General features: G+C 37.6%; 1 protein-coding gene across 4 annotated transcripts in view; it reads left to right on the top strand.

The window, feature by feature from the left end:
• The window catches only part of ARID4B (AT-rich interaction domain 4B), a 147,570-nt gene that overhangs the window by 112,921 nt on the left and 22,645 nt on the right, over positions 1 to 12,004 (top strand). For 2 of the 4 annotated variants that reach the window (XM_038397653.2, XM_043511396.1), the window contains exon 17: positions 1,740 to 1,997. The exons of the other annotated variants lie outside the window; for them this stretch is intronic. In XM_038397653.2, the coding sequence (XP_038253581.1) occupies positions 1,740 to 1,997 (258 nt within the window). The remainder of the gene's footprint in view (positions 1 to 1,739; positions 1,998 to 12,004) is intronic. 4 annotated transcript variants of the gene reach the window in all.

Below are 12,004 nucleotides of genomic sequence, written 5' to 3'. Positions count from 1 at the left end.
TTTTTGGGTCAAGTATTTGACTATATGGGAGAGATTGGAGAGGAAAAGAGTTGTAAAGTAGCTGTTTATTTATATTTCAGTTTAATAACTTCGGTGGTTTTAATTACATTAGCAAAATAGACCATTTGAAGTATGTTGTATAATTAATGTGATGTTCATTAATACAAAACTCTGTAGACTTTTAAGGATGGAAGTGTCTGTTTAGAGAGTCCTCTCTATCCTTGGTGTGTATTGAATGTAATAGATTCTATTTTGGGTTAACTGATAACATATTACATCAACACTCCGGGAGTTTTAATTTTTTTCTTATGGCATATGCATGTATGCATGCAGTGGGCCATATCTATTCCTGGTACAAGTCCATTGAAATCAGTGCAGTTGTGCTAGGGATGAATTTGGCCCACTATTTGGAAATCACATGGCAGCTAATTAAAGAATTGTGATTTGATATCGGCCAAATGCCTTTGGTAGAAAACAGTAAAATGTTGTTTGATTCCTTTCAAGAGAGAAGATGGCTGTGTTAAATGAATATTTTTGCCTATACAGTCATACGGAAAAATAGACTGATATCAATATTGATGTAGACTTTCTTATGTGTACTGTATATTAAAAACAGAAGTTGACTCAAAGGCTGATAGCTGTATCTCTTTATATACAGTTTTTAAAATGTGCGAGAATATTTGTTACGGTTTTCAGGTTTTAACTGATTAGGAACCTATGATTTTTAAGAACCCCATGGGTGGCATGGATCTATTATAGGTTGTATATGGAGGAATAAGGACAGTCCCAAAATCCAGTAAGAATGTGCCTTAGAGAATGTTTAGAGGTTAAGGCCCAAAATTTCAAAAATAGCCTCTATAGTTTTGAGCCCCCATCTCTAGAAACTTAGCCCTAGATTTTCAGAGGTGCTGAACACCCCTGTAGTTGTCACTGATTGAAATCATCAGGATTTATCTGTGCTCAGTACCTCTGAAAATTTGGCTCTATGTTTCTAAAGTCACACCTGAAATTATAGAGACTTCATGTGAAATTTTTGGGTCTCAGCGTGTCTGTGTGTGTGTGTGTGTGTGTAGCTTGGCTATTTTATTTTTGTAAACCTTTAGCAAAGAATAACAAGGTCATAAATTGGATATTTTTTTAAACCCTCATATTTAGGATTTGTTGCACAAAACCTGCTTTAATGGCAATCCTTTCAAAATAGAATTGACCCATATACATGGCCATTGTGAGGCAATGGATGTAACAGAGCACAGATCTTTATATGGTAGCCAGTGTTAGAAAGTTACCACTTGTAAAACTTGTATCTTGAAAAATGAAACTTAGGAATGTTTTCTCTATATTGAGAAGAATGGGTTTGAGGTGGAAACATACGTATTTTAGCTAGGGAACGACATGAAGGAGTTGAGAATTGAATAATAAAAGCTAAGAACATTAAACAGTTTCTGTACCATACAGTACAACTTCACTTCTCAGATGTTGATGGATTTTTTTCTCTAAACCGTCGTTTTTTAATCTTCCATTGCTGTAAAAGCATCTTAGTGTCATTATATTCTATGTGTGCTTTGCTCTATTCTTTTTAGTTGATAATACTAATATAACACTGAGGCAATTTCACATATATGGAGCCTGCTGTTTCCAGCCTCTAATGCATCCGCAATATTTATCAGTATATGTGGTTTGGAACTGAAAAGCTTATGAAGTATCTTTTATTAACTCTACAATTTTTTAAACCTTTCAAGAGATGACACGAATAAGGAGGAAGATGAAGATGAAGAAGAAGCAGAGGAGGAGGAAGAGGAGGAGGAGGAGGAGGAGGAGGAAGACAACAATGACAACAATGAGGAAGAAGAGTTTGAATGCTATCCACCAGGCATGAAAGTCCAAGTGCGGTATGGACGAGGGAAAAATCAAAAAATGTATGAAGCTAGTATTAAAGATTCTGATGTCGAAGGTGGAGAAGTCCTTTACTTGGTGCACTACTGTGGATGGAATGTGAGGTAACTTAAGTTTTAGCTAGTGATTACTTCCGTAAAATACTTCTAAAATACACTTGTGTATTTTAAAAACTAACTGAATATTGAATTCCGTACTCTTAACTTTCAGTACTGGTATTCTTTGAAGGTCAGGGTACTGTATGAAATTATTTCTATTTTTAACATATATAAATGCAGTACTTCGTGACTTGCAGCTTAGGAAAAATCTTCTTAAGGTTACTTGTCCAAGGAAAACCTCAGTCCTGTCTCAGTTTTCTTTTAAACACCACCAAACAACAAAGGAAATGGCAGTTAGCATAGTTCTTTGATAAATTTCTTCTGTGGCTCTGTTCAACCAGTTTTACTGGATACCATATTTGAGTAATCATACACTTGACTAAATCTGTATATGCACTTCTCAAAGTGCAGCACAGAGTACAAAAGCAGTTTGGTGGCATTTACCAGTAAAAAGAGATAGGAGGCCAGTTTTCATTTAGAGAAAAGATGTATTTTTTGCTGGACATCCATACTTGAGAAACTATATTTCACTTTCAGCTTTATTAGACATATCAATCACTCTGTGCACCCAGGATTCTTAATTTCATATCAGTAAATGGCAGTAAATAATTACACTTCACTTGTTCAGACCTGTTTTTTCCAATTGCCGCAATCTTATGAACAGCAAGATTCTTCTTAGCCTGGTGGCTTGTTATGCCATTCTTATTTTATTTGTACCATACTTGGAGTTTGTTCTTAATATAGTATTATTGAAAAACTATTAAGGCTTAACATATTTTTGAAGTAAATCCTGGAGTAGAAACTTTAAAAACTGGAGTAGAATAAGATACAAGATACTTTGAAAAAGGCAAAAAACCTTAAAGCTTCTTGAAGTCTTTTAAGTCAATTATCAAGTCTTCTGCTTTTTTGCCATTTCAACCTATCCTTTTCTGATAACTGTTCTCAGGCTGCTGTCTTTTTAAACTTTGTTTTACTTAGTATGAGATTAGCAGGGCTTTAGAAGCAAGAGGTTTGAGGCAAATCTAATTTTCTTCATGAAAACCCTTAAGAACCTCTTATCATCTTCACCTATCATCTGGACTTGCATTACTTTAGTACTTCTGGCCAAGAGGACAGAACACAGGTTTCTTTGGACCTTATACAGTGCTGGCCGGATCAGCTGGCAAGGGTCACAATTGTAAAAGCAGGCCACTTTTCTCCTTCCGTTGTTTTCACCAGTTTGGATCTGATTTCACTGAATGCATCACCGAAGCCACTACTGATCTGGGGAATTACCGTTCATTATTGAGGCCTCTGACTTCAGTCTCTTGCAGTATTTGTAGCTTGTACGCCATACTGGAATGGCCTCATTTTCTTGTACATAAAAAAGAGTCTTCAGGAAACATCAAGTAGGCATTTCAGAGGAATAAGGCTATAGGATCCATTCCTTAAATGCCAATATACTGGGGGAAACAGTTTGGGGTTTAGATAAGAACTGGAACATTACTAGTATTTCAGTCATTGCCACAAAGGACTTGCCTTAGGAAGCCAGACTGATGAAATTTGCAACCTGGGCTTTTGACAGTTGCTGTATATACATCAAGAGGGATTTGCATTTTAAAAGTCCTTTTGAGATGTCTTCATTGTTTTTTAATTCAAAGGAGAATCTTAGGAAGAGCTTTACGAATAAATTCTCTGCCTCTTCAAAGTAAATGTTATCAAATGTGCTACCAGGTGAAAGAGTCGGAGGGGTTTTCTCAAGCAGCACTACTTCTTAAATCTGGAAAAAAATCAGAAGTTGAAATCCAGCCTTCCTCTTGCAGAGCTCAGCAGCTTCATTATTAAAGGAGAAGTCAAGATTGTGTGTTTGTGCACTATGAATTCCGAATTTTAAACAAATGCATAGATTGATATCAAAGGGATCCTTCTTATAGCTAGGATGTATTAGATATTAAGAGCTCCTTCAGTTAACTGTTGTACCTTGGTGGAGGTGGCAGGGGTCAATGATAATTTTCGGCGTTTTGAAGTCTTCACTTGCTGCTGTTTGATCTTTTCTGCCAGCTGAACTGCATATATGTTCCTTCCTAAAATGTGGCTGATCGGGGACAGTCTTTTTGGAGGGTTGAGAGATAATATATTTTACTAAAAAGTGTTCAATCATTTGGGGCCTTCAGAAATTTTCATAACCCAAACAATTGCTATTTAGCTATTGGAATTTATAAAGACTATCACACAGGCTAGTTTAATTCAAATGAGATAGCGGGAAATGTTGGATTAGACAATCAATTGCTATCAGTGCAGATGAGTCTACTGCACTCCATGTCTACAAACAGCATTTATCACAACTGTGACATGCTTCCACTTAAGGTAACATATTGGAATTTTTGTGGTGTCAAGATATGTAGTCTGTCCCATATTCAGCTTGACAACTGTCTTTGAGTCAATTCCAGACTTGAAAAATAGTTGTTTTTCCTTGGTGTTTTTTGGTATTCCATTGTTCCAGGAAGATTCATCTTAGCTACATGTGTGTGTGCACGTGTGCATATTCTTTTTCAGTTAAGTCTTGGTTTTTACTCAATTTTTAAGTAGAACAAGTGATTTAAAAACCTTAGTTCGCGTAATAATTGTCTCAGCTGGTTTAGAATCCATGGTCGTCTTATCTCTGTTCTTTTTTCTTTAAGTTTAAAATTTTTTTCCTCTATTCTAAACACTATATCATGTACTATGTATTCCTCAAACCAAAAACAGTCTAATCAAGAATACTTCAACACTTATGGCATTTACTTAGAAGTTCTCATTTCAAGAAGATATTATCTCTTCTTCAGTCCATGCCTTGTATCAGTGTATCGGGGATGAAAGTAATATTAACTGTTCAGATATTCAGAATATTTATGCTTCACTACACTTCTTTGAAGAACCATTTAGCGATACTAAGTATAGTAGGTTTCAGAGTAGCAGCCGTGTTAGTCTGTATTCGCAAAAAGAAAAGGAGTACTTGTGGCACCTTAGAGACTAACAAATGTATTTGAGCATAAGCTTTCGTGAGCTACAGCTCACTTCATTGGATGCATTCAGTGGAAAATACAGTGGGGAGATTTATATACATAGAGAACATGAAACAATGGGTGTTACCATACACACTGTAATGAGAGTGATCACTTAAGGTGAGCTATTACCGGGGTGGGGGTGGGGGAGGAACCTTTTGTAGTGATAATCAAGGTGGGCCATTTCCAGCAGTTGACAAGAACGTATGAGGAACAGTGGGAGGTGGGGGTGGGAATAAACAAGAGGAAATAGTTTTACTTCGTGTAATGATTCCCCCCCACCCCCACTGTTCCTCAGACATTCTTGTCAACTGCTGGAAATGGCCCACCTTGATTATCACTACAAAAGGTTCCCCCCCACCCCCGCTTTCCTGCTGGTAATAGCTCACCTTAAGTGATGACTCTCGTTACAGTGTATATGGTAACACCCATTGTTTCATGTTCTCTATGTATATAAATCTCCCCACTGTATTTTCCACTGAATGCATCCGATTAAGTGAGCTGTAGTTCACGAAAGCTTATGCTCAAATAAATTTGTTAGTCTCTAAGGTGCCACAAGAACTCCTTTTCTTTTTAAGTATAGTAGGACATTGTCAACTTTCTTGTATTAATTAGGGAAGCCTTGAAACTGAGTAATTTCCTAACTGCACTTTTTCTTGTGAGGGAGGAGATCACCATTACTATTTGTATGGATGAAGGACGTGGGTACTGCAGATCAGGGAATCTAAGTTGGGTCTCTTAGAACAGGAATCAGACTGTCTTTAGTGGAAGAAAGAGGTAATGATACTAGTAGTAGGTGCATGTTCTCTTTTATTTGAAAGAAAATTGTTTACATACCCCATATTTTCTAATATTAACCAGAAAGCTCAAGATAGAGAGCAATCTTAATATCCTTTTTGCCCCGAATAGGAAACTTTGATTTACTTTACACTAGTGATGACGCTGGTGTTAGACCAGGTAGCTAAAGCTAATCCCAAAAGACTCAAAACCTTACTAGTTTTTAATGATTAGAACTAGATTCTGATGACATCTATCTGAGGTGGGGACTAGTATGTTTAACCATTCTCCTGAAACATGGGGGAATGTGTCTTTTGGGAAGTAACAGTCCTAGGGAAGAAGATTACTCTGTATTCAGTTTGAAAATTGAAAGGGGAGATGGAACTAACCTAGTGGAATAATGAGAATGAGATGTTCTCAATCATAAAATTGCAAACCTGCTACCATGTTGGTCTGAGAAAAAGTGAAAAATTCTCAGTTGGAAAAGACATTTCTCATAAGATTTTTGCATTCCGGAATTGCTGATATATAGTTTTATAAAGTTACTATAGTGAGATGCTTAGAGGTGTCGGGGATCCCCTTTGTGGTTTGAAGGGTCACTTGCTGAATTTAGCACAATTTCTATGGATCTAAAACGTCCTTGGAACTTGCAGTGCAAGTCCCTCCAATTGTGGTGTTTGCAGTTTTCAGCTGACAGCACTATGCAGATAAAATAAAATACATTGAACGGTGAATTACAGAGGGTTTTTAAATATGAATTAACCCTGCAATATGTGCAGAATGCCCCAAATAGCATGGTGCAGAGGGGCATATTCAGCACAAATTCTAAATTAACAATCCTTGTAGGTCATTTAAACTCTTACGGGCTGGCTGCCAGATGCTCTGACACCCCAAAATGCATCATTCTTGGACGTTACAGCTATTCTGAAATTATACCTTATCCCTTTTTCTTTTGGAAATTTGGTTGGGGAAAATATTTAGTTACTGACTTAATTGACTGTTTTAAGTTTTTTGTGCTTCACAGTTAGATGTTGAAGCAAAAGAGGCTTGAGGTACTCCAGGTTTGAGGAGCCCCTGAATAGTGTATGTAACTGAGAAAAGTTATGAATATTCAGAGTGAAGCCTGCCTAAGGGCATCACTTGAGACCATCAGACGCTGGTTAAGTAATATAGGAGGCTTTAGTTAATGCTCCAGGCTATTTGGAAACCAGCTTTAAAGCACCCTCAATATGAGGGTTGCTCTCTAAGTAAAACTCCTGCCTAGCAGTCATTGGCATTAACTAAACTGATACTGAGGAGTGTTAATTTTATTCATTTTATATGGACTCATCCAGGGCTTGAAAAGTCCACTTCCCCATCTGGAGTAGGACTCTGTTGGGTGAATGCCATTAGCTTCTGCAGAATTTTAGCTTTCGTTTAAAAAAAAAAATCTAATCCTTATGGTTGTGAAGATAATCTTCCAAACACAAACTGAGTGTAAACCAATGCAGTTATGTCTTCCTAAGTGTGCAGAAACTGCTCCAGTACTGCCACCGTTGCTGCTAGGGTGGAAGGGGAGCCCAGCTGCTGCTCTTGCTGCTATGGCAGTCTCACAGGATAATCACTCCTTTTAGGAGTAGGGTGCCCTAGAAGTGCCACCTTCCCAACCCTTTGCACCATGGAGCACTGTGGAAGGGGCACGCCATCGCAGCAGAGAGCTCTGTGTTTGCATGGGGGTCTCACTGACATTTCGTTTCCCCATCACCACAGCAGAAGGCCAGCACTCGTACACAGAGCCCTTTCCTGGGATGCAAAGAGAAGTCCTATGTACATGTGACTGACTGGCAGGAGGGGCGTATGGTTCAAGAAGGGCTGTAAGTAGGGGTACCATGTATTTCAGCTTGGCATATAGGTGTAGTGCTACTGGCTAGCATTATGGTAATACTAATAATTATTATTAATAATAACAACTAATAGCCAGTGTTGGGTATGTTTTCATGACTTGGGCACATAAGTGCACTGGATGTTGGCACACTTTGTCAATAAATACATTCTTCTCAAAATGTAGCTGGTTGTTTGATAGTGTGCAGAATTCAAGAGTAAAGAGAAAAATCTTAAATGGAAAAAGGGTTGCTAAATGTGCAAAACTACTTAATTTTTTTCTATGCGTTTTGAAGAAGTAAAAAGAGGAAATATGAAAATTGAATTTGTTCTTTTCTCTATTAGGATAGCAGAAGTTTTGTTCCTTTTTGGCAGAAAGCTGTGTGCGGTTGTCTCTACGATGGTATAGGCTGCAGCATCTGTCCTTTCAGTTCTCGACTATGTATTGATGATGGTCAGGGGGTTAGTTTTGTCCGTGCTTTCAGGGCTTTTATTAAGAAGGTGAAGAGAAAATATCTTCCACTGATGCTGCCTTGTCAGACCCTAGCCTATCTCTTGAGAGCCGTGCAAGCAGAGAGAGCCATCTCAAAGGACAAAATTCAGAAGTTCACCTAATAGTTACTTATTAAATCATTCAAGAGATATACAAAAATTTTCAGCTCCCTTATCTTCTTAACAAAAAGAAATATTTTTACAGATAGGTTGTGGAACTCATTGCCACAATATGTCATTGAGGCCAAGAGTTTAGCACGATTTTAAAAAGGATTAGACTTCTATATGAATAGCATACTCTGTGTTGTAATAGTAAATATTTTTTTAAAAAGCTTTGAAAGGGATATAAACCCTCAAACTTCAGGGCATAAGCAACCCTCTTGCTCTCAGGAATTAAGAGGGCGCTTTCTTGGTGACCAGCTTACATCATATCTGCCTACTACAGAGTTTTTTCTAAAGCACATGGTACTAGCTGTTATTGGAGACAGCATCCTGGACTAAATAGACTACTGCTCTGATTTGGTATGGCTATTGCTATGTTCCTGAAGAGAATTTATTTTATTCAGCTGAGGATTTGGTCTTGTATCCTGTGGTCCATCTTAATGGCATACTCAGTGTGGATGAATACCACAGGACCAGCAAGGATCCCCCTAGAGGGATATGAATTCTTCATCGTTTTCTATGAGTGAGTGTTCATTTTTCTTTCCTTCTTTTCATTCAAAACAAGCTTTCTGAAGGCAATCATTTTAACCAGAAAGATAAAGGAGCTTCAATCCGTCGTGGTTTAATCCTCCAGTCTTAATTTTGATAAAAATGAATGGACTCTTCTTCCTTGCAATAGATTTCTCCCTAAAGTATTTCACATGAATTTTACCTTTTTTACCCTTATACCATTCTGTTTTTAATGAGTCATTTCATAAAGATATCTTTCCTTCATTTTGGGCATAGAACCAAAAGAGAACCTGTCTCCAAGCAATATGATTTCAGATAGTAAACTTTCCAAAGAGAATCATAGAAATGTAGGGCTGGAAGGGACCTCAAGAGGTCAAGTCCAGCCCCCTGCACTGAGTCAGGACTAAGAATATTTATCATAGAATATCAAGATCTATTATGTCCACTAGGCCAGTAACCCTGTCAAAGATGGAAGTTAGTTTGGTTTGACATGATTTGTTCTTGACAAATCCATATTGGCTATACTGACCACCCTCTTTTCCTTTAGGTCAGTGTTTCCCAAACTTGGGATGCTGCTTGTTCAGGGAATGCCCCTGGTGGGCCGGGCCAGTTTGTTTACCTGCCACGTCTGCAGGTTCGGCCGATCGCGGCTCCCACTGGCTGCGGTTCACTGTGCCCGGCCAGTGGGGGCTGCGGGAAGTGGCGCAGGCCGAGGGACATACTGGTCCTTCCCTTCTGGTCTTTCTCTTGCTCCTAATGTATTTATAGTACCTCTTCTTACTGCCTTTTATGTCCTTTGTTGGCTGTAACTCATTTTGTGCCTTAGCCTTTCTAACTTGGTTCCTACATGCTTGTGCTATTCTTTCATACTCATACAAATACTTGTACCATATACAGTCAGTTGCCCATTCTGGTAGGTATTTAGGATCCATTAATTCAATCAGAGCCCTGGTGGCTTCTGAGGTATTTTTTTTTCTAACTCTCTGTATATGAAGTTGTTAGATTTTGTAGAACTGCAAGTCTAACACTGACCTTTCTCCACTCCTCACCATCTCCATCCATCCCTGAGAAGTCACTACTTCACAGTTCTCCAAAGAGTGAATTTTGTGGCTAGAATCCCAAACTGGAATAAGTAGGTTTTATTTACCAATAACTGGTATTCGCCTTTGGATGCATCTATCTATTTTCAAATGCCTGCTATTCTCTGATCACACGACAAGTGAGGGGAGGGGCTACATTATACAGACATGTGAACAGAGCCTGTCAATAGGCAACAGTTCATGTTAATAACTTGAATATTTTCTAATGCCAGTGTCTGTGGGGAATTATGTGCTGTACATATAAATCTTGAAATATCATGGAACACTGAAGATGATGGTCCACTTGGAGAATTTCACTCGCAGCATAATAACCCAGGTTTTTCTCTTATTAAAAGTGCATGTTTCTTTTAACCTAGAACTGAAGGGCTTCTTTTCACATTCTCAACTCTTGTTCTTCTTTTCTTGAGTGAGCAAATCATTTGAAGCCCCATTTATGAAGTAGAGATGGTTCAGTTGTGTGACTTTAAAAATGTTGCAACTCTATAGGGCAAAATATAAGACCCTGCAAAATCTATAAATTCCTGAATGTCCTTTTGTACTTGTCCCTAAAGACCATAATCTCTAAGTGCTTTAAAGGTTTATGATTCTCAAATTTGAAATGTGTGTGTTGGTATAGATAATGCACACAATAGCATTTTCCACTGAAAAGCCACTTTGGGGATTTGGACACCCAGTTCCCATTTAAAATTGAGAACTATATGACCAAATCCTCTAGGAGACTTTTTGAACATCTCAGTCTAATGTAGGTATTTCCTACCAGAATATTGAATTTAAATGACATAAACTGGTATGGGCATTCCAGTGTCATTCATCTGCCAGTGATGACATACTAATCTTTGAATATCGATCTTTGTCTAACCTAACAGTGAGTGTTTTAAGTCACTGGAGACACATGCAGTGTTTAAAGTTAGTGTCTTTATGTGGAAGATTATTTTTGTTGGGGGAGACATGTAGAATCGGTGAATAAGGCTGCAAATGGTATAGTGATATTATCAAAATTGAAATTAAATTTGTAGAGTACTCAATTTTCTCTGTGAACATGTTCAATCCTAGTGCTGCTTTCTTTCATAAATTTAGATCTAAAAAAAGCCTTAGCTTTGGAGTGCAAGGTCCATTCAGAATTCTGTTTGGTTTGATTCCATCATGTTAACATGAGCTTGATCTAAAGAAACCTTACTTTAAACCACAACAGTTAGGTAAACCTGCCAATAGCAAATTCATATCGCCTAAGGATCTAGAGAGAGAAAGAAATCTGGATCTCTCTACCTGTGTCTAACCTGGTCATTAAAATTAATTTAATCAAAACCATGTCCCTGATAGTGTGGTCGCTCTCAGTACATTAAGATTTTCTAGGGAAGAAGACTGAAAATTTGTGAGCATTTAATAAAGAGAAAGGTCCATATGTTACTCTGTAGAAAAACAATATTGAACATATTTGTGTTCCAGTATGAAAGCACACCTTACCTCTCTCCTTTCATATCATTATTATGTTTCTGAATGTCATTCTTTGTTTTCTGAGTGTGGGGGATGTGAATGGGTAAAGCACTAAATTTATCTCTGGACTCCTGTGTTCAAATCTTGATTTAGGTCATAAATGAAAATGAGTTTGGTGACCTCTTCAGTCTCTACATTGGTCAGTATCACAACAGTTACTAGAGTTAGGCACATTTGTCAGTGGTTGCTAAGAAGAGGCCTGTGACTGTAATAGCAGAGTCACTACAGGTCAAAATAGAGTTGTAATGTCAGATCTGTGTGAGAAAGCCTACTATGAGATCCAGCTCTGCACTGTTGTGCTAGTTGCATACTGTATTTTCATGATACTGCATGCACATTTTCATGACTACCAAATGAACTCCCTTTATACACACACACACTTATTTGTTTTTAATTAACAAATTTCTTATTCAGACACTTTTTGAATTCACAGTGTAGGCAGACCAAGGTATTGTGTTAAGAATAAAAAAATGAGTTTATTATAAACTTTACTTAGTGTTTTTTTTTAATTGTTAGTTTTCTAGTCTGAGCACATTTCTATCATGAATATTCTTAATGAGAATATATTTGTTCAGCAGTCTTGGATTGTACTTCA

Source organism: Dermochelys coriacea, chromosome 3 (assembly GCF_009764565.3).
Source record: "Dermochelys coriacea isolate rDerCor1 chromosome 3, rDerCor1.pri.v4, whole genome shotgun sequence".
Classification (NCBI taxonomy): domain Eukaryota; kingdom Metazoa; phylum Chordata; order Testudines; family Dermochelyidae; genus Dermochelys; species Dermochelys coriacea.
This window is presented reverse-complemented; position numbering and strand designations above follow the sequence as displayed.